This window comes from Naegleria lovaniensis (genome assembly GCF_003324165.1).
Source record: "Naegleria lovaniensis strain ATCC 30569 chromosome Unknown tig037, whole genome shotgun sequence".
Classification (NCBI taxonomy): Eukaryota; Heterolobosea; class Eutetramitea; order Acrasida; family Naegleriidae; genus Naegleria; species Naegleria lovaniensis.
The window spans coordinates 127,465-154,994 of NW_025407859.1; the positions used below are offsets into that span (position 1 = coordinate 127,465).

A 27,530-nucleotide genomic window follows, 5' to 3' on the forward strand; every position below is an offset into this window, starting at 1 on the left:
ATTAAATTTGGAAATTCTGTATATTTAGACAAATCTGTTGAAATCAATGTTGTCGATTTTCGAGTTTGAACTAACATATCATTTATAGAATTTTAAAAACACGACATCACACTGTGTTTGTGAATGAATTGTTCTCATTCCCATCAGCAAGGTGATGATACCATTGATTCTTCCAACACCAGCAATAACAATGGCAAAACAAGTAATAGCAATGGAACAACAACTAGCGGTACTACTAGTTGTGGGCAACAGAATGATCACGTGATCGCCACCGTTACAAATCCTTTGACAATCCATTCAAATTCACCACAATTTCAACCGACCAAGAAAAACTTGGATGATTCCGAATTAATTTCTATGGATTTAAATCAGAATGAATCAGCCCCTTTTCAACCTGCCCAAGCAATGACACAAGCTCATGCTTTCACTGGTACTAGTAGCGTCACTCAAAAGGAACCTCACACACCTATCGACGATGAAAGAGAATTTCTCTTGACATTACAGGACAAAAATGTCTTGCCTCCACCTCATACACTTTCCATCAAAGAGGTGACTACACAGTTTCATACCAATGCAGAGCACGGACTCTCTACAACACAGGCACAGGAAAGAATTCAACTATTTGGAAGAAATGAATTGAAGAGTCAAGGTGGAATTAATTTATGGAAACTGTTGGCGTTTCATTTATTCACTTTTATGAATTTAATTCTTGCAGTTGCTATGGTGATTTCATTTGCAGTCACTGAATGGGTGGATGGAGGCGTGGTTGCATTTATTATTGTGTTAAATATCATTATTGGTGTCTTACAAGAATATCGATCTGAAAAGTCCATGCAAAAACTAAAACGTATGCAACACACCTTTACCAAAGTGGTTCGAAGCGGAACACACAGTGAAATTCCATCTCATCAACTTACATTGGGAGATGTCATCATGTTGGACGAAGGTGATCATGTACCTGCTGATTGTCGACTCATCTATACAGCTCAATTAGAATGTATGGAAGCAATTTTAACAGGAGAATCCGAACCAGTGAAAAAGAATGCCAATGTCATCTTTGCACAGAATAAGGAAAGTGCAAGAATTACTGTTCCTCAAGCCTCAAAAAAGAAGAAGAGATGGCCAACCTCAAGAAGAAGTAGTATTGCAGAAACACCAACCACCACTGATGCTCGAAAGAGTGTTAACGATGGAGGCGTTCCAAACACATCGTTTGATGCAACTAATAGAACTTCAATATTTTCTCTTACAAGACCATCCTTCTCGGTTCTTTCCGCCTCTGAAGGCAAACCTCATCATGGAAAACAACCAGTGGTCGATGTAGGAGACCGAATTAACATGGTCTTCAGTGGTACAACAGTGACAAGAGGAAAAGGTCGAGCTGTTGTAGCTGCAATTGGTATGCAAACAGAAATTGGTGCCATTGCTCAATCTATTTCCAAGCATACACGACAAAGATCAAAATTACAAAAAAGAATGGCTTTACTGGGATTAGTTTTGGTCATTGGTATGTGCAAAGTAATTTTTTAATTTCTGTGGACTCTATGATGTTTACAACTCTGATTCTATTTGATACTGTTTACAACTCTTGATGTGCACAGCTGGTGCAATTTGCACAGGATTGGTAATATTGGCTGCTTATCTGCATAAATCAATGCCATTGTTTCCTGATGCGTTGACTGTTGGAGTGAGGTAAGTTTCTTTTAAAGGTTTTTACATGGACGTTTCAAACCCTTTGTGAACTCTAGTACTGCTATTGCAATTATTCCTGAAGGTTTGAGTCCAGTTCTCACCCTAACTATGACCATTGGAGTCATGAGAATGGCCAAACAGCATGCCATTGTTCGAAAATTGGATTCCATTGAAACTCTTGGAAATGTGACAGACATTTGCAGCGACAAAACAGGAACCATATCTGAAGGTGTTATGGCAGTAAAAGAATGTATTCTCTCCAATGATATGGTTTTTCAAATTTTGGGAGATGATATCGAAATGAAAGAGGTTACTAAAACCTTACAAGCTGCACACACTTCTTCGACAAGCAACAATGTGACCAATTCTGCAATGGAGACTGCATCTGCTGCTGTTCCTGCCAAGACAACCCCAAAATTGACCTCTTCATCTCCATTGGTGTTGGTCGATATAGGATTAAAACAAAGGCAAGATCAAATGGATACTCTCTCGCAAGCTCAACCAACAATTGTAACAACCGATTACATTAACCAAGAAAATGATTTGTTAAAAACCTTTCTCATGATTTCATCCATGTGCAATGGCTGTAGTCTATCGAAAGGAAATGTTGAGGTCACAACAACTACTTCAAAACGAAAGAAACGAGGAAATATTTTCAAAAGAGTGAAAGAATTTAAGAAGAAGAAGATTGGAAAAACTTCACCCCATGAATTAAAACCATTGAAGAGTGGAGAACCTGGAAGTGAGGAAGAAGAGCTCTATGTTGGAGATCCTACCGAAATAGCATTGATGACTCTTGCTCAACAGTATGGATTGGGAAAGAAGCATTTGGAACGCTCAGATTCTTCCACTGAAGCGACCAGTATCGAAGAAGAATTACAAGAGTATGATTCCACTCAGCTGTTTACACTCTTTCAGGAATATCCGTTTGACAGTAATTTGAAAAGAATGAGTGTTATTTATACGAAAAGGTCCAAAAGAAAACAATCAACAGGAGAGGAAACTGAAACCATTGAAACTAACAATGATGATAGGATGGAAGACGATGAATATATTTTTGTTAAGGGTGCGCCAGAGCACGTACTCAATTTTTCCACACACTATTACACAAGTGAAAAACATGTTGGAGTGAATCAATGGTCTGTCACCAATCATGATAGCAGCAATGAGGATTCGAAACAAACTGTAGCTCCCGTCACACAACGGTATTTAGACCATTTGAGACGACAAAACGAGCTATTGGCAAAAAAAGGACTACGTGTCCTTGCATTAGCATTTCGAAAACGAGAGCATTTACCCCATTTACTGTCCAATTCAACCAATGCAACAACCTCTGAAAATACTTTGGAACATGAGAAAACTCAGGAAGAGAATCCCAAAGATGAAAAGAGGCCATTGTTGACGATTACATCTTCCACGACGGACACCAATTACTATGAAAGGTCTCAAGTAGAAAAAGATTTAATTTTTGTTGGACTGGTCGGTATTCAAGATCCTCCAAGACAAGGTGTGAAAGAATCCATCAGTATTTGTCACCAAGCAGGAATTACTGTGAGAATGATCACAGGTGATCACAAAGCTACAGCCGTCGCCATTGCCAAACAAGTTGGAATGGTCACTCCTGAACTATTGGCATCACCTCAATCCAATCAAATCGCCATGAATGCTCATGATTTTGATGCATTGACCGATGAAGAGCTACGTAACTTGAAAGAGTTACCAATCATTATTTCCAGATGCTCACCAGAAAGTAAGGAACGAATGATTCATGCTCTACATCAGAGAAAAAGAGGAACTGTAATGTGTGGAGACGGAATTAATGATTGTCCATCCATTAAGGCTGCTGATGTTGGTATTGCAATGGGAAAGTCAGGAAGTGATGTCGTCAAGGATTGTGCAGATATAGTATTAACCGATGATAACTTCTCAACCATTGTGGTTGCTGTTAAAGAGGGACGACACATGTTTGAAAATATTCGAAAATTTGTGAGCCACTTGCTGGCAGGAAATGTTTCAGAAACGATTTTGTTGGTAGTTAGCTTGTTAATTGGATTGAAACCTCCATTGAATTCTATTCAAATTTTATGGCTTAATATGATTACTGGAACTGGTAAGTTGTTTGTCACATTGTGATACGTTCGTACATGAATATTGAACAACCATAGGTCCTGCATTTGGTTTGGGAAATGAAAAACCACGTAAAGGAATAATGACCAAGTCATATAGTGGTAAACTTTTTGCACCAGAAACTATTATTGATATTTTCTTTTTTGGATCATTGATGGGATTGCTTTCATTGGCAAGTTTTCTCATAGCAACCAAAGCTATGAACGTACCGCTGCAAGAAGCCCAAACCATAACGTTTGTGACTTCCACCGTTTTACTCTTGTTACATGCCTATAATTGTAGAAATTCCAGAAGACCGTTCTTTTTGGATGGTTTTTACAATAGTAGACTATTACATTTCTTTGTACTATTTGGAGCTGTGACGACTATTTCCACTGTTTATATTCCATGGGTCAACTCGAACATATTTCATCAGACCATGATTCCTGCTTTTGATTGGATTATAGTGTTGCTTGCAGCTTTAATATTCATGGGATTGTCTGAGATTTATAAGTGTTGTAAAAGAATTCTTCTGGTTACCATTGTTGAGAGAATCAGAAACTATCGTCGTCATGGTCTGGAGAACATTGTTTAAGGAACAAGTGACCTTCAAGATTTGTACAGTACTGAAAAGTAATTGACAACTATATTCCAGTGGTGTCAGGATCTGGTTTTCACTTGATCGTATGAATGATACAATCTTCACACGCTTTCCATGAACGATCGTCCAACCAACAGCTGTGACACTCATTAGTTGTATTTACTGGAATTACTGGCTTCTGATAAACATTAAAAAAATATTAAAATTTCATTTAATTCAACAACATCATGGGTTGGGATGAAAATTATCTGTTAGTAAATTATCGGACCGCACACAAGCAATGTATGTAAATAATCTTTATTATTATTTACACATATATTGTTCTGTAAAAACCCATTTGAAAATGTTATCTTATTAATAGTGGAAGAGTTGCTTGCGAATGCTCCGATATTGCAAAAAGGTATAGTTTGAATCCAATAATGCCACTTTAATCATTTACTTGAATAGTTGCAACGTTACCCGAATCGTTGGAGGTGATTGAAAACGAAAACAACTACAAAGAGGAGGATGAGGATGATCAGGAAACGAAGAAACAAAGAAATCTGTATCAATTATTAGATACAGCTGCTGATTTTGTTGATGAACAGTTATCCAAATTTGGCCATTTTCACATTACTAGCTTTAGTAATCATTCGCATAGATTCGAAGAGAAATTCGCTCGATATTTGGGAATGGAAAACAAAGAACATGTATATCCTCCTTTGAATACGTCTCTTCATAAGCTCTCTAATTTATGGGAAAAGTATTATGATGGTGATTACATGTTTTTTGGAATACATTATTACTACCGTCGTCGTGTGAATATTGCCGAGTTGAGTCAATTATGTAATCACTCAACTGAAATACCAACTTCCTTGCTCGATCATTGCTTTAATATATTCATGAATAAGCCCAAATTGTTAGAACCAAAACAAAAGAAGGTGAAATATTTTACCTTGTATGCCAATGAGACAAGAGAAGAAAAATGGAAAAGAAAATATTCAAACACCATTTACCTATTTAATGAAATACTAGAAAAGTACAATTCAAAGAACGTAATTGCATCTTTATTTGAGAAACCGCCATTGTCCAATGAACCTTCAATAACTACAGTGAATAATAGAGAATTCTTGATTGATGACTATTGGATTACCATTATGGAATTTATTGAAGATCCTTTCACCTTATTAAGATTAGCTCGAACATGCAAACAATTTTTTAATTTGTACAGTGAACGAGAGGTGGATTTGTGGATTGGTTTGAAAAAAGATATTGGATTGGCAATGTCAGCATGGGTTTAAGTAAATATTAAACTTTTTCAAGATGAATTATTTTCAAATTAAAAAAAAATAATTTCATGATCATCCTTTTTTATGAGACTCTGTGATGATGTTTAATAATATGTTTCCATTAATAATGTAATAATAATGTCCAACACTGATCACACACAACTTCATTCCGATCATCGGAATCCACCCAAACCGATGAATATATTTCTCTCTTCTGATTTTGATCCTCTTCAAATTCTCAATGATTCCTCGATTCAACCTCCCATAACCAATGTAAAACCTTATAAAACATTTTCTGCACTGAAATTGAATCAATTATTGGCTCGTCCTACAAATCAGAAATCCAATCAAACAAATTCTTCCACTAGGAGCACAAGTGATAATAACAAATCCGAACCACAACCAAGTGGTTCTAATGATTTCGGTCAAGACAAAACTTCAAATTCCGAAATTGAATTTACTTTGAAAACCACCAATAATACTTCAATGAACGAGTCTATAGCAACCTCTCAACCTGTGAGCAATTCAATCATGGAAAGAAAACCCAGGCTTGATGAACTACCTCCGTTGCAACCGAATGAAACCTACGAATACTTTTTAGAGAGAAAATATTCTCAAAAAGATCATCCCTACCAATTATTATATGATTGTTTTGTGAACAAATCAAGAGTAATGGTTCGTGTGAGAATGGGACGGCATCATGATCAACATTACTCAACATTGTTTGGAACTCTTTCAGGATTTGACAAATTCTTTAATTTGGTACGTGGTGACACTGAACACTGTTGAGTATTTAATATTATTAATTATTGAATATTGTAATTTTCTTATTCACACTTGAATGAACGGGACATTAAGATTCTCCTTAATGTGGATGAAGAATATTACCAAGTAGAAACCATTTACAAGAAACAGAAAACACTGGATAAAGAAAAAGGAATTACCAATCGAAAACCTCGTAATCGAAAGCGAGCTGTCCGAACTTACATCCCAAAACAGAGAAGTTTTCCACTACTTTTTGTTAAGGGATGTCATGTGATTTTGATTAGTAGAGCGAATGCAATTGTGAATGATGAAAGATTCACTCTCCATTGAAACTTGATGATCATTTGAAAATTCTTCATTTAAGGTGGTTCTACAAACATCTGCCAACATTCCACTTACTCGAAGAGAGAATGGAACATCAAGTTCATGACAGAGGTGTCACATGCCACTTGATACAACACAAAATACAACATACAAAAAAAATGAAATCTGCTCTCTTAGGTTACACTGGGTAGGTTTTGCATACAAAGCAATGATAAATTTATCGTCTCTGACCATTGTCTCTCTAAATCACAATCATCATCAAAAATTTCTTAGATTCGTCGGATCCAACATTCATGCCAAATCCGAATCTACTTTTCAAGACGTTTACAATTCAAAGAATTTAAAAGAATTAAAAGGAAAGGAATATGATTTGATTGTGAGTGCTGCATGTCCTGCAAAGGTATGTATTCATATGATCCTCACACATGTGGAGGTTTTCATCACACAACAATGTTGTATTCTTTGTTCCGATCATCATATAATTTTCATATTTTCATTCATCGTGAAATATTTTGTGTACACACATTGGACTGTCGTGTGTACAACATGAAACATTTGGTGTGTACACACAAACACACATGACTGTTAATATCACACAAAGAAATGGATTGCCAATAAGGAACCTGAACAAGATTTGCAAGCCATCAATGATATCATTTCATGTCTTGATGGAGTCAAATGTCAAACTTTTGTGTTGATTTCAACCATTGATGTGTATCCAGTGTTGAGTGACAAGGATGAAGATTTTGATTGTTCTACTCTTGATAATCATGCCTATGGAAAGAATAGATTGTATTTGGAAAAGTGGGTGGCATCCAAGTTTGAAAATCATGTCATTTTGAGATTGCCAGCATTGTTTGGTCCAAATTTGGCAAAGAATTATATTTATGATTTAATGCATGATAATAACTTGAATCAAATCAATCCTAATACGAGCTTCCAATGGTACAATGTTGAGAGATTGTATGATGACATTCAAACAGTGTTGAAATACAATAAGCAACATCAAGGATCTGAGATTCGAGTGGTCAACATGTTCCCTCAACCTCTTCATACCTCTGCCTTTGTGAAGGCTCTCTTTTCGGAAAAGGCTGATAAGCTTAAGAATCCAATGAACGAGAATGTGATTGATTTTTCTTATAATTTAAAGACCAAACATGCCAAGCTTTTTGGAAGTGATGTTGATGGCTACATTGATAATGCGAGCAATGTTTTGAACCAAATCGTTAATTATGTCAATAACGAGAAATCCAAGAACAAGCAATAGATATGCTTTTTGTTAGTTTCAATGAACAACAACCTTTCTGCCATTGTCCTATTATTATTTATGGTTGATAAGTGCAATAAATTAATTTAATTATGATCACAATTTAAATAATTTAAATAAATTAAAATAAGGTTTTTCGCAACATTTACAATCCAAGAACTTCCTTGTAGGTATTTTTCACAAAATCAATAGCCACACCTAATTCTTTGAGAGAGTCATCTCCATTCGATCTCATTTCAATAGACACGACCTTGTTGTATCCAATTTCTTTAAGAGCTTGTGCAGCTCGGGTATGTTGACATTTAACTTCATGGAATTTTGCTAACATGGGTTCACTGACATGAAAATGTTGAACAATGTCAGCATTATCCTTAATAGCACTGTACAAATCATCTCCAGCCATTGTCAAACAAGCTGTATCCAAATGAAGTCTGAAACCCAAATTATTAGTTTCACGAACAATTTGTGACGCTTGTTCAATATTATAACCAAAGAAACAGCTATAATCTTTTGGATTTGGTTCAAGGCATACACAAACCGCTGGCACTCCATCTGATGTTGGTTCCAGTCCCAATTCTTTGTGCTTATTCAGGCAATATTCTCCAAGTTCTCTAAAAAAAACAGTAGCAATTTGCAAACATTCTTCGTAGGTCTTTCCTCTAGGATCTCTAGTTTTTGGTGATCCAAAAACGAGGCGAACACTCTTAGCAACACTATTTGGCTCCTTCACAAGTTCATAGGCCAAATCAATCACAAATTTTGTATGATCAACGTATGCTTTTCGTGACTCATCTGTATGGAAAATTTCCAAATCATTCTTTTTGAAAGAAAGAGCTTGGAAGGATGACACTCGTAAACCCTTGTCTAGAATCTTCTTTTTAAAGTTTCCCCATGCTGAATGAATACGAGAGAAGTTATTGATTTTCATTGAAAGATGGTGATGAATTGCCCAATTTTGGATTATCATTAAAATCATTTCCGATCATTCATGATGATGGCCAAAAATACACTACTAACTTTCAAACTTACCCTCCGGAGTGAAATCAATCCATTCAGGAATAATCTTTGTTGGAGCAACTTCAAGTAATCCAACTCCTTTCTCCTTTAGAAAATCCAAAGCTTGATCATCTTGATGGAGTTCCCAAGCGATATTTGAAACAGCGAGGCTTGCAGGCATTTTTTTTATGTGCGTAGGAAATACAATCCCTTTCAAAACAACGAGCTTTGTATTAAATAATTTCATAAAGCTTGTTATTGAGTAAGAGAGGAATAATGCAAGGACATTGAAATTATTTTAATTAATTATTATTCAATTGTAAATTCCTTAACATCTGAAATTGGTTTTTTAAAAAAAATGCAACAAAAGGATGAAAAGGAGAAACGTTTTAAACCCCTTAATCATTTCTTCTCACCGACGAGAGTGAATACTTTCAGCAGTAATACGCTTGATAGATCTGAAGACATGAAAAATACACGGACAGAGCAAGAACAACCTTTACTAAATTTAAGAAATTCCGGAATGATCAAGAAGAAAATTCTTCTCCGATTGTTTGAGAAATATTTACGGGAACATGATTTGGAAAAAAGTGCATCTGTATTGGACCAGGAAATGAAAAAGTTGGATCTGGCTGCGAAGAGCAATCATAACCATGAAAAAACCTCAATACTGAACTGCAAATTACGAAAATATTGTAGCAACATCAACCATGAGGTGTTAACAAGGTGGATAAATGAATTGGATGGCAGTACTTCAATTGATGAAATGGCAAGAATTGAATTTCCTTATTATCTAACTCCAGAAACAGTCTTGAGTAATAACAGTGATGAAGAGGAAGAGATTTTACAAGCTCTAAGTGAATGGGATGTAGAAAGTTTGCTTAGTGAATGTCTATCAACAATGAATCTGAAAGAGCTCAATGGCTATTCCTCAATCCTATCCTCAAATCTTTTAGAAACTGACATGGCCATGCCTACACGTTTTGAAACAGTAATGAAATATGTCGATCATAGTATTTCCAGTAAGAGTGAAAAACCGCTGGATAAACTATGCTTAATGTACCAGAGTCTAGGAATATCTTCTCTGGAATTTCTAACGTGCATTCAGTACTTGATTGAAAAAACGCCATCCTGTGAGCAACAGTCACCCAACAGTGATCCATTTGTAAATATTCACACCACTGCGGTGTTGCTGTTAAAAGTATGGCTTTCGAAATACTACCTAAAATATTCACAATTTGAAACAGGTGGTTATCAAATTCACAAGAAGATTATTGGTGAAACTTTAAGGTTTCTCCAGACCTCTTCATGCAAGGAGAAGGAATCAATAGTGGGATGGATCATGAATGGTAGTGTAAGTGAGTCCCACTCCACTACATTACGCACACTGGAAAACATGCTGATGGAACCAATAGTAACCGCTCGCCAGAAAAAGCATTCAAAGCCACTTGTCACAATTTTCGACATTGGTGTGGAATTAATGAGTTTGCACTTGAGCTATCTTTTTGGAAAATTTTTCTTGACGATTGAACCTCAAGAGTTAATTGGTGCTAATTGGACTAAGAGTCGACGAAAATATCTGTCTCCCAATATATTGGACAATATTGACATTTTCAATCGTTATTCCACGTGGTTTGCAAGTTTGGTCATTCAAGAGCAAGAAAAAAGTAAGCGAGTACAAGTGTTGGAATACTTGATCAAGTTAGCGTCATGCTGTTATAGAGTTGGAAATTTCTACGCAGTGTATGTCATTGCTTCTGCGTTGAGCAGTGGTCCTGTTGGCAGATTGAAACAAACCTTTAATGCTCTCTCTACAGAGTGCGAAATTGAGTATGAAAGAATACGAACAGCCACCAGCACGGACATGAACTCGGCAAACTACACCAAAGCATTGAAAGAAGTATTTACAAAGGCCTCAGAGAATCCTTCTCAATATTGTTGCATTCCGAATTTAGGAAAGCATTTGGGGGAATTGACATTGACAGAAGAGAGTGTACAGGATGTTGACTACAAAGTCGATGTCATCTATGAATTGATTTCTAGTAAGGTGTTAGATCTACAGCGAGTATTGCTTCAATCCATGATGTTTTTGCAATTGGATTATGATGTATTACTCTTTGTTCTTGAAGCCAGAGGTACCTTTTCCAACTCGGATGAAATGATGATCCTGAGCAAGCAATACGAGATCAATACTCCCATGCGCTCCAAAACATTGAGCAATTTGTCAATCACGCCGAGCAGGCTTAAATAATTCCAAATGTTTGGCAATTGTTGTGGATCAATGTAATAAAAGAGTGGTTTACTTGTTGAGTCTGCAAATTGGATTCTTTTGGACTTGTCGCAAGTCAACCTCATGCCCAACCAAATCTCTAATGTTTGAAACACGATACTTGATCATGGTTGGTCTTTCCAACGAGAGACCCCAAGCCAAAACTGTGACATCTTCAGGGATGCCCATTGGAAGAAGCATTTCTGGTCTGAACATACCCGAGTTACCGACTTCTACCAATCCTCTTACTGGGTGATTACTGAAAATTTCCATGGATGGTTCGGTGTAAGGATTGTAAGCTGGCTTGAATTTGATATCAGTGATACCAATCTTTGCAAAGAATTGCTCGAAAAGTCCAATCATATCACCCAATGTTAAATTCTTATCAATAACCATTCCTTCGATTTGATGGAATTCACACAAGTGAGTAGCATCAGGAGTTTCATTACGGAAAACCCGATCAATGGAGAAGAATTTTCTTGGTCTGAAGGGCACTCCACTTTGTAACTCTTTACCGAGATCTCTTAAATAACGACTACTGACAGCAGTGGTGTGTGTACGAAGAAGATTTTTCTTTGCTTCCTCAATCTTCCAATCGTATCGATATCCAATAGAACCAAATCCTCCATTTTCATGAGTCTTTTGAACTGTTTCAACATATCCATCAGTTGGTAAAGAGATACATTCTTTTGGATATTCCAAGAAGAAGGTGTCGTGAGCGTCACGAGCAGGGTGTTGTTGAGGTTGGAACAAGGCATCGAAATTCCAAAAAGAGCTCTCAACAAAGTTATTGGTGGTCATTTCTTCAAATCCAAGTTCAAGGAAAACCTTTCGGAATTCAGTTCTGACCTTCAACAAAGTATGAAGATAACCATTTTCACTTCTCTTACCATGAGCTTTAAAGTTGTATGGCTTGAAGGATGCTGATTCCCAATTTCCAGTAGCAAGCAAATCACTTGTCAAATCGGTCTCTTGTTTTTGTCGTTGAACTGAGAATTTTGGACCCTTTGTAACATAAAAGTATTTGATAGTGTCCACTTTAACGAGCTTTCTCGATTTTAGTTGAGAAAAGGCAGCAGAGCTCAAGAACTTTCCTTGGTCAATGAGTTGTTGCTTTGATTGAGTATAGTTTGGATCTGTATCATCCTTGACGTTCAAATTTGCGTATTCAATTAATTTCAACTCTTCCAAGTTCTTTCCTTTCACCTTGTCCAATTCTGTGAAAACAAATTTTTCTGTAACAATCTTCAATTGCTTCAAAGCAGCGTCATCCGGAATTTGAGTAATAGTGTCGGCCTTCTTCATGATTGTGGATCCTTTTTCCTGAGTTACCCATTGATTCTTTCTAGAGTTCATCACAGCGCTATCGAAAGAAGCACCCAATTTTTCCTTCAAAATTGAAACATCAACGCCATCAGGAGAGTTGATGAGAAGAGTTACCAATTTAATTTCAGGAGATTGTCCCAATTGAATAATTTCCAAGCCTTCACCAGTTGGAGAAGCTTTAACGCATTCCTTCTTTTCAAAGGCTAAAATTTCAGAAAGAGTTAAACTATTGATGATACCATACAATTGTTGATGATCCACATTTACACTGTGGGCATACTCGACCGAGTTTTGAATGCTTCCGTGTTGGTCAATATAGTTGAGAACTTGTGTGTCGTCCATCATCATGATGATTGCTGTGTGGTGGTTTGATGAGGGTGATGATATTTTTTTTTAAATCCCAAAAAATTCAAATTGTCTTCATCACCCAGCATGTTGCCTAGCATCATCACCACACTTCCGAATTATTTATGAAATCATTGTGCGTTTATGAAATTGTTAATTATTATTATTTAGATTTTCAAAACTGTATTGGCACTTTATTACACTTTAGAACATAGAGCTGCTACTCCTCTCAGTGTCCACTTGCTTGGATCTTCACTCGTTTTCAAATGCAAATCGAAAATGTAATTTCTATGAGTACGATCTGGATTCTTGTACACTGGACACACATACTCTTTCGGTCCCATATCACTACCTTGCATGGATGAGATGGCTGAGAGATGAATAATTGGCAATTCATGAACAAGACTCAACTCGGAAGAAGGAACATCGGAAAGTTGTTTCGCTTTTCGATCCCAAATTGCTCCTTCCAAATACAAGCCATAAACAAAGACTCCTTCAGCATCTTCGGGTGCATTGAAACTATCTTTGAGAGCGTCTTTGCTTGTAATTTCAGTCTTGAGAGAAACAGATTCGAGTGACCATCCAGCATGTTTACGAGTCGATTCTTGTTTCACGGCTGTTAAAAATCCAGCAATGTTGAAAAACCCAGAAATCCAAAAGAGTTTGGGTTGACCTTTTTGTAACCAACTCATAAATTGTTCATGTCGTTTCTGTAATTGTTCAATCCAAACACCCAATTTATGGGATTCCCATGAAACTTTTTGCCATGGTTGAGGAACTTTTGCATCATAGAGCGAATCGAAAATATTTTGAAGCTCTGCACTCATGACAATGGTACCAGCAATGGCAAGTTTCAAATCTTGTAAATGTCTACGGACAAGTTTTAACACAATTTTCATGCGATCAATTTCTTGTTTCAAGAAAATAACCATTGGATTATTGGCACCACCACTATCCTTTTTAGAATTCTCGATTTTCTTAAAGTATTTCTTGAGTTCCTTACTGTCATATTCTTCGGGAATTTTCTCCAAATAACTTTTCACATCCTTCAAGACAATGTCTTCTCGTGTTTCACCACTTCCTGCAGCAGATTCTTTTGGCTGAATACCTTGAATAGTGCTCAACACAAAGTTTGTTTTTTGTTCATTGTGAACAATTTCTGCATTTTGATGCAAACCAAAAACTTCTGGCGGATCAAAGAGTGGTAAAGTTTCATGAATGTACTTTCGATAGTCATCAATCTTGGCCTTTTCGGGAATTTCATACACTTTTTGTTTTTCACGGTCGCAGTAAAAGGTAAAGTCCTTTGAGAAGACATGTTGTCCATAGAATTTGTTTCCGTACTTGCTCAGGAGAATTGAATCGTAGGCATCTGTCACTCTTCCTCCATATTGTACATCACAAATCATGTATCGAATAGTATTCCATTGGATCTTTTTGATGTCATTTTCATTAAGGTAATTGATTAAGAAATGAAGAGAGCATTCCAAATCGGATTGATTGAATTCATAGGGTACACACCAGCCAAGAGGGCCAAACTTTTTTCTTTCAATGAGTACCGAGTGAAGAAAACATGTACTGTAAATCAATTTTCGATTTTCAGGAACTTCACCGAGAGCTTCTTGAGTGAGCCAATTGTAAGCTTTAGCCAGACCTGCTCTAATACCTGTAGGTGGCTCGTCTGTGACCTTAATTGACATTTGTAAGAGGTTGATTGGGAATAAAGGAGTGGGCTCGGTTGTTATCCAAACTCTGAATGACTTGTCACTGTAATCTTCCTTGGATAGGTCCATGAGTGTCTTTTCTAGAATTTCGAGATAGTCAATACCGAGGTGACAGTTTTGTAGAAGAACCCAACCTCCATTTGCAATGGCATTCTTGATCAATTCTTGAGCCTTCTCTTTCTGACCTTGTCCCATGGAAACTCTGTCGATGGTCATTTTCAAATGTTGTGCAAGTTTTTCAATGGATCCAGTCAAATCAGAGCCTTGAGATAGTAAACAAACAATTGGTGTAATGGGTGATGATTCTTTCCATGTTTCTTCCAAATTCAACGAAATTGAATCGACAAATTGTTGTCCAAGCGTGTCAATGATATAGGATGAGCATGCATTCATGGTCCTATCCATACGAATACATCTTATGAGCAATAATCTATGGAAGGTACTGAGAGAGGAGAAGTCAGGAATTGCCTCATTTTCAGGGCTTGCAGAAAAGTAGAATTTCTTCCATTGGTCCTCGTTGTTTTCAATTTGGAGATGAATATTTCTGAATTCAGGAATGTCAGCTTTGGTCAAGCTGAAAATATTCAGCCATGTTTTGTCTTCAATCCAAGAAAATGGAATTTTTGGTGCGTCACTCTTCTGAAGAGCATTACCAGCTCTAATCAAGCAATTGAATTCTTTCATGGTGATTCCCTTTCCTTTAGACTTGGGCTTTTTCAAGTCAATCTTGAGAGCGAGAAGCAATGCAAAAACTATTCTGTGCTTTTCATATAGACCTCTCTGTACGTATTTGTAGATAAAGAAGGTGGAATAATTAATAATGTTGTCAATTCTCACCTTATTATTCCTGTCCTTTTCTGACTCATCGATAGCTTGAATGAAAAGTTTGATAAATTGACTGAGACTGACTTGATACATGCAATTGATAAGACTGAGCTCTGTGATCACAAAGTACATAATACTTCCTCTGTTGGCTACAGGTCTAAATTCTTCTCTTGCTTCCTGAATACTTCTATTAGTCTCCTCACTGATCATGAGTTTTTCCTTGATAGTTCTGTTCTTTTCTTTCGTTTTTGTGAGGATATCAATCAACTCAGTATCGTCGACTAAACTCTTTTCACGATTTTCACTGAGCTTTTCAAGCAATTCCTTTTCACATTGTTCCATAATTTCGTTACATTCTTGGATATCGTTGAGTAGTGAAGTTCGTTTCTCTTCCAATTCAATCATTTCCTTGTTAATAACAATTGCTAATAATTGATCTTCCAAACCAATAGCAGTGACTGTAAAGTCAATGACTGAAACCTTTGCAAACATTTCTGGGGTATATCTAGGATTTGGTAATTTGGTCGTAATGTACAATCTAAAGTTTTCATTATAAGGTACCTCATTCTCTCCAATCTTAATCTTTGGGCGTTTACCTTTTTTAATGAGTTGCATATCGAGAACAGAATCCAATATTGGATCAAGTTCTTCTCCAATATCTTCGATGAGAAGTGGTCGACCAGTAGCAACACATTTTTCTAAATCTTCTTTCAGATTATCTGCAGAAAGGGTGGTGATAACAAGGTCGTTTGCTTCCTTGTGTTTGATCCATTCTTTACCTTGACCTTGAGGATCAATCAATAAAGGATATCTTGAGCCTGTCGTGACAATGATGGCGTTTTGTGTGGAGTAGTCATCGTTTGGCAATCCTTGCAATCTCCATTCGCCAATTGTGGTTGGGTGTGTAATGAAATCAATAACATTAACTTTTTCGGAAAATGGAATACCTCTGTTTTTAAATTCGGCAAAGCACAACTGCTCGACGATGGTACTTCTGAATTCTTGATTGAATGGTCCTGAATACGTCAAAAACACAGAAGCCAGGGCAATATCTCCAATTAAATTATGAATGTCTAATTGGAATTGCTTTTGATCTTTTCTCCATCTCTCTTCTTCGGATGATAAGCCATGAATTAATGCTTCAGCGGCTTCCATTCTTTTTCTGGTTTGAAGAGCATCGTCTTCCAATTGTTTCTTGTGGTTAAGAGCCTCTTCAAGTTGTCTATTGAGCTCTCTGAGTTCTTTTTGCTTTTCTTCATACTCGTCTACCATTTCCTTGAGTTGAGCTTGAGCTATTTGCAATTTGGTTTCTGCTTCTTCGACTTTTCTTCTCTTTGGGTCGACAACTTTGGCAATGTTATGATAATTGACCATGGATTGTACCCATTCCCAAAGACTAGCAGCAGCTTCTGATGAGTTTAACACATTTTCCACTGTCAGGGTTGGATCATCCATGTAAGGTGCAACTAATTCAACTTGCTCGTCACTAATCGAATCTTTGTCAAACTTTAACAAACTTTGCATAAAGTTGATATTGTTCATCATTTCTTTGGCATATCTCCAAGATGGTTTCAAAATCTTTCTTGGGTTCTTTGGGTCTGTAGAGCGTTCTTCAATTTCAGTCTTGTCAATTGGAAGGCCTCTGAAGATGAGAATGGTGTCCATCACTCTCATGATTGGTTCTGGTGGTGTCTGATACTTTTTAATCTTACTCAAAGAAGCGCTAGTAATTTTATCCAACGCTCTTTCTGCAGCTTGAAGGTGAGGTTCAGCATTCTTGAGATCGTGTGTAACTTCATCTCGCTCCTTTTGAACAATTTTCACTTCTTTTTCTTGTTTTTCTTTTCTCTTTTGGATTTCTCGTCCTTGTTCTTCTGCTGCCTTTGTTTCTTTTTGTACCTTATCAACCAACACTTGGGCGCTTGCTTGAGCAATTTGCAGCTCCCTTTCTTTTTGTTCCAACTCCTTTCCTTTCTCTCGTACGTCTTCTTTTGCTTGCTGTAACTTTTCGAGGCCTTTCGAAATGTTATTACTCTTCTTTTCAATTTCTTGTAATTTTTCAACATAAATCTTTCTATAAATGTTAAGGAAAGAAAGGTATGTCTTTGGAGTTACGTAGGTATTTCGTCGGTACTTGTTCAAATATTCTACGGTGAGTTCATTCACACTGTAGTGCAAATCTTTCATGAAAAGAACCAAACTGTTCTTGATGCTGTCAGTGGTAGCTAAATCAAAATTGCCGATAAACTTGTCAGCTGTTGCTTTAAGGGCTTCTTTTGGCCAAGGATCAAACCAATCAATGGTACATCCACTAATAATTCCAGGGAATTTTCTCGATCTGTTTCTGAATTGATCTCCGATGGGAGAGAAGCATAGAACCATGTGTAAATTGTCTCTCGCTCGATCAATGAAGAAGTTAAATAAATTTTCTGGAGTTGCCATAAATGATGGATCGCTTTTGATAGCAATTGGTCTCAGCTCTCCAATCATCATTTCTCGTTCTTCTTTTGTGAAAAGACCTGGAATATCTCCTGAGGTAAGCATCATGTTGATATACTCCAAAAATTGTTCATCCTTAATATCGTTATCGGTGAATATGAAAGTCACTGGAGATTCCAACACCGCAATCTTGTATAGCTTTTTCAAGTCGTCGAGAAGAGCTTGAATGTGATAATTCTTTGTTACTTGAATTTTAAAGGTTTTGTAACCTGCAATATAGGAAGCTAACTTGGTTAGCGATTGTTTTCCACTACCTCCAACTCCAACTAACAATGCATTTCCTCTTTCACTTCGAATAATTCTTGAAATTCTTGTAATGTGTAAAATCGCAAAATCAAATAGTACAATATCCAAAGGCTCTTTCTTATGTTTTTCATTGTACTTGTTTAGCAACTCATCCAGTCGATTATAGAGAAGTACATAATCGTCTACAGGTTCATAAATCTTTGGATCATCCTCTGGTGGTGGAGCTTCATAGTCCATGTCATCCATGCTAACAACATTTTCGTCATGACTTTCGGCCTTTCTCAAAAAGTCGACAAAAAGTTTTGATTTTACAGCTCTAGCAATGTCTTCTCCGTAGTGTTCCTTTAAGAGTCCTTTGGATGTATTTTGGAACCATTCACGATCTGCATCTTCGATGAATTTATCATGAAGCACTCGATCGGCTTCGTGTCTCCACAAATGAAGCAAATCTAAATGGTTTTGAATAACTTCACTCTTACCAAGTAACAACCCTTGGAAAATTCTGCTCAAATCTCTCAAGTTAAAAACATAGTGGAACTTGTTTGGTGTTGGAAGCATCTTTTCTTTGGTTTGCATCCATAACTTTCTTGTAAGCTCTGGCAAGGTAGAAGCACATTGCATGACTTCATCAGAGAAACCTCTTGCTTTGCAGTAATGACCTTCAATAATGGTTGTAAATATGTGATCGATCGATTTTGTGGATGGAACCGTCAGATTGAAAATAGCAAAATGTCGTTTCAATCGATCTGGAATGTCATTCTTTCCAAGACCAGGTTGATTCATAGCAGCCAAAAATTGCACATCTACAATCTTTAACCATTGATTATTAGAGTCGAGAGAATAGAATCCACCATCCTCAATAACTTGTCTCACAATTTCATTAGTGATTTGATCGCCCCATTCATTGATTTCTGGCATGTTAATATCATCAATAAAAATAAACATTTTTCTGCCAAGAGGAGGACCAAACACCTTGTTACTCAATCGCTTTTCGAGAGAGGTAAAGATTGAATTTTGTACAATACCAGGTGTAGTGGCGCTCGAGAATGAGATTAACTTGTTTTTGAACTTGTTCTTGTCTAATTCATTGAGATACTTCTTAATGGTGACTGTTTTGGCGGTACCACTGGTACCAATAAGAAGGACGGAATGCTCTTGCTTGGCCATGAGTTGAATCAAAAAGTCAGTTCTTACATTATCCACTGTAGGAATTAAAATACTGTTGAAGAGTGGCTCATAATCGGTTGGATATTTCCAATGTGGAACGTTGAACTTCCAATTTCTCCAGTCTCCATTTTCATCCATGGTAAATTCATAGATCGTGTCTCCCGAGTCTAGAGAAGGAATTGACAATTTACAATCTTTTTCGAGGAAGGTATGAAACTTAATTCGATCCGAACTCTCCAAGGTGCCTCCAATTCCCCATATGACTGAGAAAATAAAAAGCTTCTCAATCATAGAATCAGTAAAGGATTTTCGAGTAAAGTTTGTGAACATGCCGTCCAAGATTTTCAATGTTGTAGCCACAATGTTGGAATTTCCAATAAACATTGATGGAGAGCATTCATTCTCAATGAACGTGAGAATGTCAGTGACATGTTTGTTGAAAAGGTTTGTGAGCTTTTCAATTTCATTGTTTGAACGCTTGTTATGCTTCTTAATCCATGAGAGGAAGATAGGTTCCCATCCAAGTATAGTAGAGCCAATATAAACCATACCCATTCTGGAAACGGTGGCAGGAGAGGCATTATCCAAGCTACCGACTTCAAATACTAATTTCAAAGTTTTTGGCATATTCAATCGATCACCATTGGCAAGTGTCAACGATTTGGTATCATCCAACACAGTATTCAAATTTTCAATCCAAATCGTGTCGACAGGTCCATCAAGCAGAATCCAGGAATATTCCTTCTTCTTGTCCATAGTTTCTCTCCACAGAGATGTAAATATACCATCGGTCCAATCGTTGGTTCCTTTATCAAGAGTACCAAACATTTGTTCTGAAGTGATTGATTTTGGATTCATCTTCTTAATTTTGGTTTGAATACCAATTTTTCCAAGAGCTTCACAAAGTACATTGATTGCAGCACTTTTACCTGAACCACTCGGACCCATGCAACAAAGACCATGACGCACCTTGTATTGTTCGTAGAGTTGCAAAATTTTCAATTTCCAAGGCGAGTGATTAACAAGTCCATGCTTTTCAATCACCGAGTCGATGGCCTCACTCATGGCAGCATCTGGAGCATCGTTACATGTTTCATTGGGAAACAAGTCTTTTAACAATTCTTTGAACAAGGTAGAGTCTTCATCGACAAGTTTGGAATTGTTCATATCTTGCAAAACTCTCATGAGTACTTTGGTTTCATCTTTTTTCACTTCATTACCACCCTTTTCACCGGATGAACTTTCTGATCGTAGTGAAACTCCACACGTTCTAAGAACAGACAAGATATTTCTCAAACCAAAGTCATAGTGATTTTGGTTGGACAATTGTTGTTCACATAGTTTGTACAACATGTCAAATTTCTTAGACAGAGGTTGATTTTCTAAAAATCCTGATGCAGCCAATCGGACTTTCATAATAATTCTTCTGTCAGGTTGAACCACTGCAATGGTTCTAAACAATGCTTTCATGTTTTCTGGTAGTTCAGTACGACCAGCATAACCTGGATTGAATGTGATAAAACATGCACATGTTGGATCGAGTACAAGTTCAGAACCATCGGTAAAGGTAAACTTGGATGCTCGATTTCTCATGGCATCGAAAATGCAGGCAACCTGAGCAGCGACAACACTCAACACTTCAAGCTTGACTCTGTTAATTTCATCAAAACCACACCAGGCACCACTTTGAGCAATACCTTTGAACGTTGTGCCCATTGAGTGCACAGAACCTTGATCCGAACAATTGATGGTAATGAAATATTTGCCCATGGTTCTTCCCATATCTTTGGTTGTTTCTGTTTTACCAGTACCGGCTGGACCAGCTGGTGCTCCACCCAAAAACATTCCCATTGCTTGTGCACACGAAATATAAATTCTGTCTGTTAATTGAGTAATGACCAATCTTTCTGTACATCCAAGATATTCATTGCAATATTCAAAGTCAACATCTGTGATAGAAATGACGCACTTGTCTTGCTCTGCTTTCCAGTAGAATCTCGTTCTTTTAGTCCATTCAAAGTCATTCACATTTTTAACCTTCTTCTTGAATAGCTCTTGGAATATTTCTACTTGGTGGATATGAATGGTAATGAGAGTTTCTAATCTCGTTCTTTGAAGAGCTGTGAGCTTTGGATTTGTGGTGAGAGTGACCAAATGGTTAAAAATGGTCTCAAACTTCTTTTTAGCATTCGCCATTGATGTTCGATCTCGTGAATTTCGAATAGCCATCTCACTGTCCCAAGTCCACAACAATTGAAGTCCAAGGAGGGCAAGCTGTGAGCAAGGAATGTCACCAATAAACTTGGTGAGCTTGTCTCTACCAAAAGAATTGTTTTCGACGACAGCGAGATCTGAAAGTAGTGTCGAGCTCATATTTCTGGCCAATTCATGAACGGTTTCTTGCATGGCTGAAACAAGTCTGTTGAGCCATACTTCAATGTTATCCTCACAAATTACAGGCTCAACGAGCGGTACATATTCTCCTTCATATGATTTCATGGCAATGATATGATTCTTTTGTCTCGAGTCAAACTCCACTTCAGCAATATTGGAGAAAATACTGAGTAAATGTTTTTGGATTGATGATGGATCGCTTCCTTGTCCCAAAATTTCTAAAATTTGCTTATCAGACAAGAAATAAAATCTTGGAAATAGCATTCTCTTCTTTTCCAAATATCCTGAAAGATCTCGTTGACATTTTTCTAGAAGTGTTTTCAAATGAGGCAACAAATCTCTGAGCATCTCGTCATGATAACAAAGCTTGATAACATTAGGTTCTGACTCTGCTGTTGACATGATTTTCACCCAAGACTTGTCAACATTTTGGAATCTTTTAAACACATGTGGTAACTCTCTACCAATATCTCCTCCCGTAAATACATAAAACATGTAAATCCATAATGACTGAATCTGCAACCAATCATCGACAACGCTTTGTGTAACAGATAATTTGACCATCCATTGTTGAATTTCGGGCTTGAATGGCTCATTGTAGAGATCACCTAATAGTGTCGAAAGAGCAAGTTGAGTGTCTTCAATGCTTTGCATTAAATCTTGTGTATCTTTGAGAACTAGTTTTCCTCGATTCTTGAAGTCTCCTAACACAAACTTTTTCAACTTCCATTCTTCTTTGATTTCTTCTAGCTTCTTCTCCACGTTTAACTCTCTGTTAGCTGCATTTACAATTTCTTCAATGTCATCTTTGTGATCTACCAACTTGGCTTCAATAATGTCTCTAATTTTAAATTCAGGATTCTTGTAGTCGAGAGATCTCTTACACAAATCAGAAATTTGCTTCCAATGACGCTGTGTGACACATGGTTGATTTAGTTTTTCCAACAAGGGTAACGTATTCAGGAAATTCTCAATTGTGTCTTTCAATTCAATGTATGCGTCCCATTTTCTGAGTGCTGGATGCATATTCTTACATCTGACATTAAAATTGTTCAACACATTTGACATTTCGTCAATATCAATCTCATTCCACATGATGTCTTCAAAGCTATTCACTGTGACAATCACTTCGGTGTATAGATCATACAATCCAGAGAGCCAATCCAATTCTTTGCTAATTTTAACCAAATCTGGATACTCAGTTTCTTTCATTTTGAATAACCGTTCTCCCATGGAGTAAGTTTTCCACTTTCTCATCTTTTCATCGAAGGCGCTCTTAAATGATGTTAATCTGGCTTTTGCCACTCTAGGATTGATTCCTTTTTCCATTGGACCTTGTTCGTCGTAAAGCTTTTTAAATTCTGAAACCTCAGTCTTGAAGGCTTTAACTTTCTGTTCCAGATCTCTCCTGAACCCAGGTCCAATTTTTTGGAATTTCGACATGACTTCTCTTGAAAGAGCAATGAGAGCCTTCCACTTGAATTCCAAACCGTTATCCTCCACTTGCTCCAATTCTTCCTTTGAAATCTTGATATTGTATAATTTCAAAATTTCATAAGCTTCATTGATTGGCTTAATGGCCAAGTCGAATGAGCTTTCTCTTTCTCGAAGGTCATTCAATACGTTCATGACATTGTTAATTCCTTCGATATCAGAGACATCTCTTTTTAGGTTATTTGTGGTTTCTTCCATGTAGGTTAATAAACTTTCCATTTCAGCCTTTGCTTTCAAGTTCAATGCTTGACCATATGAAAATTTCCATTGTGATGCTTCCACTGTAAGAGCTGTCTTGATTGGCTTCAAATCAACCAATAAAGATCCTTCTTGATGGTATTGATCCAGTTCTTGAAGCTCCTTTTCCAGATCTGAAAAGTATTTGATTTTCTTTTCAAAGTCCTCAAGTGAGGGTGGAACTTTCTTTTCATCATCAAACGCTCCCGATGATGCTCCTTCAACAAATGAAGAAATCGATTCAGATCGATCTTGTTTCCACAAAAAGTCATACTGCTGGAATTTTGCAATAAACACGTTGAGCTTACTAGAAAGCCCGGCAATAGCACCAGTGAGCTGCAAAAATCCTTTGATAGTTGTCTTATCTTCTCCAATTTGAGAAAAGATATTCTTTCTTTCCTTCGATTTGTCTTGGCTCCATTTGAAAATGTGTTGAGTTGATTCTAACATTACTCTAGCACACTTATTGACACATTTTTGTATCTCTTCAAGACTTGGTTGTAATACAATGTTTGGTATCGATAACGCAAGCTGTACATTGAAAACAGGTTTGGCATTGGATCTCTTATCTTGACTAATTTTGTCCTTCAAATGCTTCACAGAGTTCCGCAAGCAATTGGAAACTGCTTCGAGCATTCTTTCTTCGAAATAAATTTTAAATGTTCTACAATCCTTTGCAACTTGATATTTTTCTTCGTCTGTATATTTGAATGTGATGATCGAGATCAGATCTGAGGCTGCTGATTCAATTTCTTGATTCTTAATGTCAATGTCCAAAGCCATTTGCTTGGAAAATTTCTCATTGTCGCTCAGAAATTGTTGAATGGATCTCACCTCATGAGTGAATGATATCAAATAAGTTTTGGTAATGGAATCAATATTTGCCTTGAGTCTGAATGTTAAAATGTCATTGGCTTTTTCAAGTGTTTCTTCCATTGTTTTGATGAATTTCATAACATCCTCAATATAGCTATCCACTCTAACAGAGAGCCAGGTTATGGTGGTTTTTCCGAGTCTTATCTTTTCATCAAGAGTTTTTATCATGGGCCTCAATATTCCCTTGTAGAGTTCATCTTGCATTCCCATCACACGGTAATATTCTTTGACCATGAACTTGAGGCCTTCTTCCAAATACAGCAGTCTCTCTTGCTGGTTAAATATACTGGTTGCTGATTCAGGTAAATCTAATTCCATGATCTGAAGATATTTTACCTCGTTCATTAACATTTTCAAGTCGCTATCAAAATTAACGTATAGTTGGTTTCCTTGTTCAACAAGAACTGTTGCTAAAAGACCTTCTCGAGCAGTTTCCAGAGCGTCATCAAATTTTTCCATCCATAACGACTCAAATCCAATTAATGCTCTTCCAATCTTGTTGTACAACTTGATTGTTTTTTTGGAATCTTTTAAATCGAGAATGGCAGGAGTTTTTTTGAACAATTCCATAGGTTCTTCAAGCCTTCGCATCAATTGTCTCGACCAAGCAATGTTTCCTGCAATTGGTGGTGCATTTCTTGGTAATGTTGGTCTTTTACTTTTCTCTTCATAAATATTTTTTATCATCTCGACATCTTTGCTGTAGTTGTTGAAAATGGCTTTGTATTTCTCCTCCAGTATTCGTTGTAAGTTTTCTTGCTTGAGCACTTTCTTGAACTGCTCTAGCAGTTCCAATGAGTGACGTGTCGTTCTAGCGTCGGAAAAACTGTTGTTGATGAAGGTCATTAACTCCAATTCCAGCTTGGTAATATCATTGTTAAATTCTACATAGTCGTTATCAAAAATCTAGATTGTTATGATTGGTAACAGTGTTGTTTTACAATATTTCACTTACAGTTTTCCGATAATCTAAAAAGTCATATTTCTTTCTCTTCAATACAGTGATGATCTTGTTAAATTGTTTCAAAATTGGTTCCAGACCTTCAATTGTACTCTTTTGTAGATAGGAAAATTGATTAAATGTTGTAAATAAATCGATGAGTTTTTGAATCCTCCAACAAAATTGATCGAATTTTCCGAAAATTGCGCTCTCACTAAAATCAAATTGCTTTCCGAAAGGATTGAGTTGTAGCTCGCTCTTAGTTTTCCGATAATAGTGCTGATAGGCTTCATTCAAATCAATGCAAGCTTTGAATTTTTCTATTAATTTTTCAGTGTCTTGTTCCCACAGACGGCCATCCTTCATTAAATACTTTTTCGAGCAAATAATCATTTGATTGGTAATTTTAACGAACAAGGCCGTCATTCTCTCGGAAGTGTTGTAATAGCGTGCAATACTGATGATATAACGTTTGTGGTTTTGAATTCAAAAGTGGAAGGTGGGGAAACATTTTTTCTGAGTGTTAAAAAAATATTCCTGTTCGATTTCTGTTACTACTTACCTTTGCATCATCTTGATGGCGTTGATGAGAGCGGGTAACGTATTAATCATTTGCACTGGGTCACTCTTGTATAGTGGTTCACTGAATTTCTCTAGTATGTACAAGTATTTTACATTGTCTTTGGCTTCATTAGCAGCGTCCGTAATTCTCATGTCAATATTCTTCCAACCTGCCAGTATTGGTGATTTTTTGGCTTTAAGAACACTCAGAACAGTTTTACAGACTTTTCCTCTCAGTTGATCTGTAATACTGTTAAATTTGGCCATTCTTGATTTCCAATAATCGAGTTCTGCTGCAGGTCCACTCTCATCGTCCTCCTCTCGCACTGCTGTCACTTCATTGAGAAGAGCATCAATGTCTCCCATCCACGTTGACACTGCTTCTTCGAACGAGGAAATCACGTCGGTCCTGTTCAAAGCAGTTTTCAAAAAGGATTTTGGTTTGGATTCAATAGAGGAAAATTTCTTTGGTGGTTCCAATCGTATTGAGGATTCAAGGGCAATTTTTGCTTCACTCACATTCTGTACAAATTTTTCTACATTTTCTAAAAATTCAATGATTTCTTCTTTCTTGTCATTCGATTGTGACAATTCTCCCCAGTCACTTTGTTTCCTTAGCTGGGGAACATACAGATTTTCCAGTCTGTCCTTGAGTTCCTTCATGAGACCTTTGCTTCCTGATATTACTCCCATTGCAATGTCCTCAATATTATTCATGGTGATGTTGGTTGTGATTTCTTCTTTCACAAAATAAATACAAATAGCATTATTAATTAAAGGGTTGGCATTAAAATCCGTTGATACTAAAAAGACAGGTCCGTCCGAAGAGCTTCTAGGTGATTTGATGGATGCAACCGTGCTCTCTGTATCCACAGTTCCGAAAGAAATTACTGTTTGAGCTTTCGAGTATGTATTCGCTGAACTTGCTGTTAAAGTTTCATCAAAATCGGAAAAGTCGTTCACACCTTGGCTGAAAAAGAACCATAATAAACATTTTGAATTTCCGACTCCATCCAGGAAGGAGCCGATCAATTCGGTGTTCTCTTTCGATCTTCCGACACTTGCAATCGTTTCCTTGTCCATATGAAACGCATCTGCAATTTTCTCAAACAACCATTCGAAACGCTTGTCGTACCCTGATGACATTTTTTTTGATATTGTTGTACTTTGTTTGAGCGGGAAAATATTTTGTGTGGACTTATACAACCATGGTGTATTTGTGAGATATCTTGTCAACCATAGAAACCGACAGCAGCACCTTTCTATTTTTCGGAACTGAGCGTTTTATCATTAAAAGGGTAACTTGAGTGTATTTCATGATCGATTCGAAACATTGGAATCAGGACAGATCTCTGTATCTTGAAATACACTCAAGTTACCCAAATAGTTGCAGTATGTTTTTCTGTATTCAAGAACAAACCACTGCTGTGATCATGACAGCAATATTCGTTAATTTTAATTCAGTTTTATTCAGACTTTGGGACATGTCTTCGTTCAACCATACAAAATTACCACTCAACACCGATGTTTTGGGCAAGGTGACAATGTGTTGGGTATGTCAATAGTCCTTTTAAAAAAACAACGGATCTAATATATGACCATGACACA

At 36.9% G+C, this 27,530-nt stretch overlaps 8 protein-coding genes across 8 annotated transcripts; 5 read left to right on the plus strand and 3 right to left on the minus strand.

Moving 5' to 3' along the window:
- Positions 1-123: 123 nt before the first annotated feature.
- C9374_009079 (uncharacterized protein) lies at positions 124-4,393 on the plus strand (the record flags this gene model as incomplete). The annotated part of the gene is made up of 4 exons (XM_044699226.1): positions 124-1,507; positions 1,602-1,692; positions 1,749-3,802; positions 3,858-4,393. 4 exons carry the CDS (start codon positions 124-126, stop codon positions 4,391-4,393), a joined length of 4,065 nt encoding a protein of 1,354 aa, XP_044544825.1.
- A 233-nt stretch (positions 4,394-4,626) lies between these two features.
- C9374_009080 (uncharacterized protein) lies at positions 4,627-5,679 on the plus strand (the record flags this gene model as incomplete). Its single annotated transcript, XM_044699228.1, has 3 exons — positions 4,627-4,681; positions 4,761-4,799; positions 4,847-5,679. The coding sequence occupies 3 exons, from the start codon at positions 4,627-4,629 to the stop codon at positions 5,677-5,679; spliced, it is 927 nt and encodes a 308-aa protein (XP_044544826.1).
- Positions 5,680-5,862: 183 nt separating this feature from the next.
- C9374_009081 (uncharacterized protein) lies at positions 5,863-6,762 on the plus strand (the record flags this gene model as incomplete). The annotated part of the gene is made up of 2 exons (XM_044699229.1): positions 5,863-6,429; positions 6,526-6,762. 2 exons carry the CDS (start codon positions 5,863-5,865, stop codon positions 6,760-6,762), a joined length of 804 nt encoding a protein of 267 aa, XP_044544827.1.
- A 152-nt stretch (positions 6,763-6,914) lies between these two features.
- Positions 6,915-8,023, plus strand: C9374_009082 (uncharacterized protein; the record flags this gene model as incomplete). Its single annotated transcript, XM_044699230.1, has 3 exons — positions 6,915-6,943; positions 7,030-7,156; positions 7,358-8,023. 3 exons carry the CDS (start codon positions 6,915-6,917, stop codon positions 8,021-8,023), a joined length of 822 nt encoding a protein of 273 aa, XP_044544828.1.
- A 145-nt stretch (positions 8,024-8,168) lies between these two features.
- Positions 8,169-9,200, minus strand: C9374_009083 (uncharacterized protein; the record flags this gene model as incomplete). The annotated part of the gene is made up of 2 exons (XM_044699231.1): positions 8,169-8,917; positions 9,053-9,200. The coding sequence occupies 2 exons, from the start codon at positions 9,198-9,200 to the stop codon at positions 8,169-8,171; spliced, it is 897 nt and encodes a 298-aa protein (XP_044544829.1).
- Positions 9,201-9,377: 177 nt separating this feature from the next.
- On the plus strand, positions 9,378-11,270 carry C9374_009084 (uncharacterized protein; the record flags this gene model as incomplete). Its single annotated transcript, XM_044699232.1, has 1 exon — positions 9,378-11,270. One exon carries the CDS (start codon positions 9,378-9,380, stop codon positions 11,268-11,270), a length of 1,893 nt encoding a protein of 630 aa, XP_044544830.1.
- A 48-nt stretch (positions 11,271-11,318) lies between these two features.
- On the minus strand, positions 11,319-12,962 carry C9374_009085 (uncharacterized protein; the record flags this gene model as incomplete). Its single annotated transcript, XM_044699233.1, has 1 exon — positions 11,319-12,962. One exon carries the CDS (start codon positions 12,960-12,962, stop codon positions 11,319-11,321), a length of 1,644 nt encoding a protein of 547 aa, XP_044544831.1.
- A 194-nt stretch (positions 12,963-13,156) lies between these two features.
- On the minus strand, positions 13,157-27,068 carry C9374_009086 (uncharacterized protein; the record flags this gene model as incomplete). The annotated part of the gene is made up of 3 exons (XM_044699234.1): positions 13,157-25,327; positions 25,377-25,818; positions 25,924-27,068. 3 exons carry the CDS (start codon positions 27,066-27,068, stop codon positions 13,157-13,159), a joined length of 13,758 nt encoding a protein of 4,585 aa, XP_044544832.1.
- Positions 27,069-27,530: the final 462 nt, after the last annotated feature.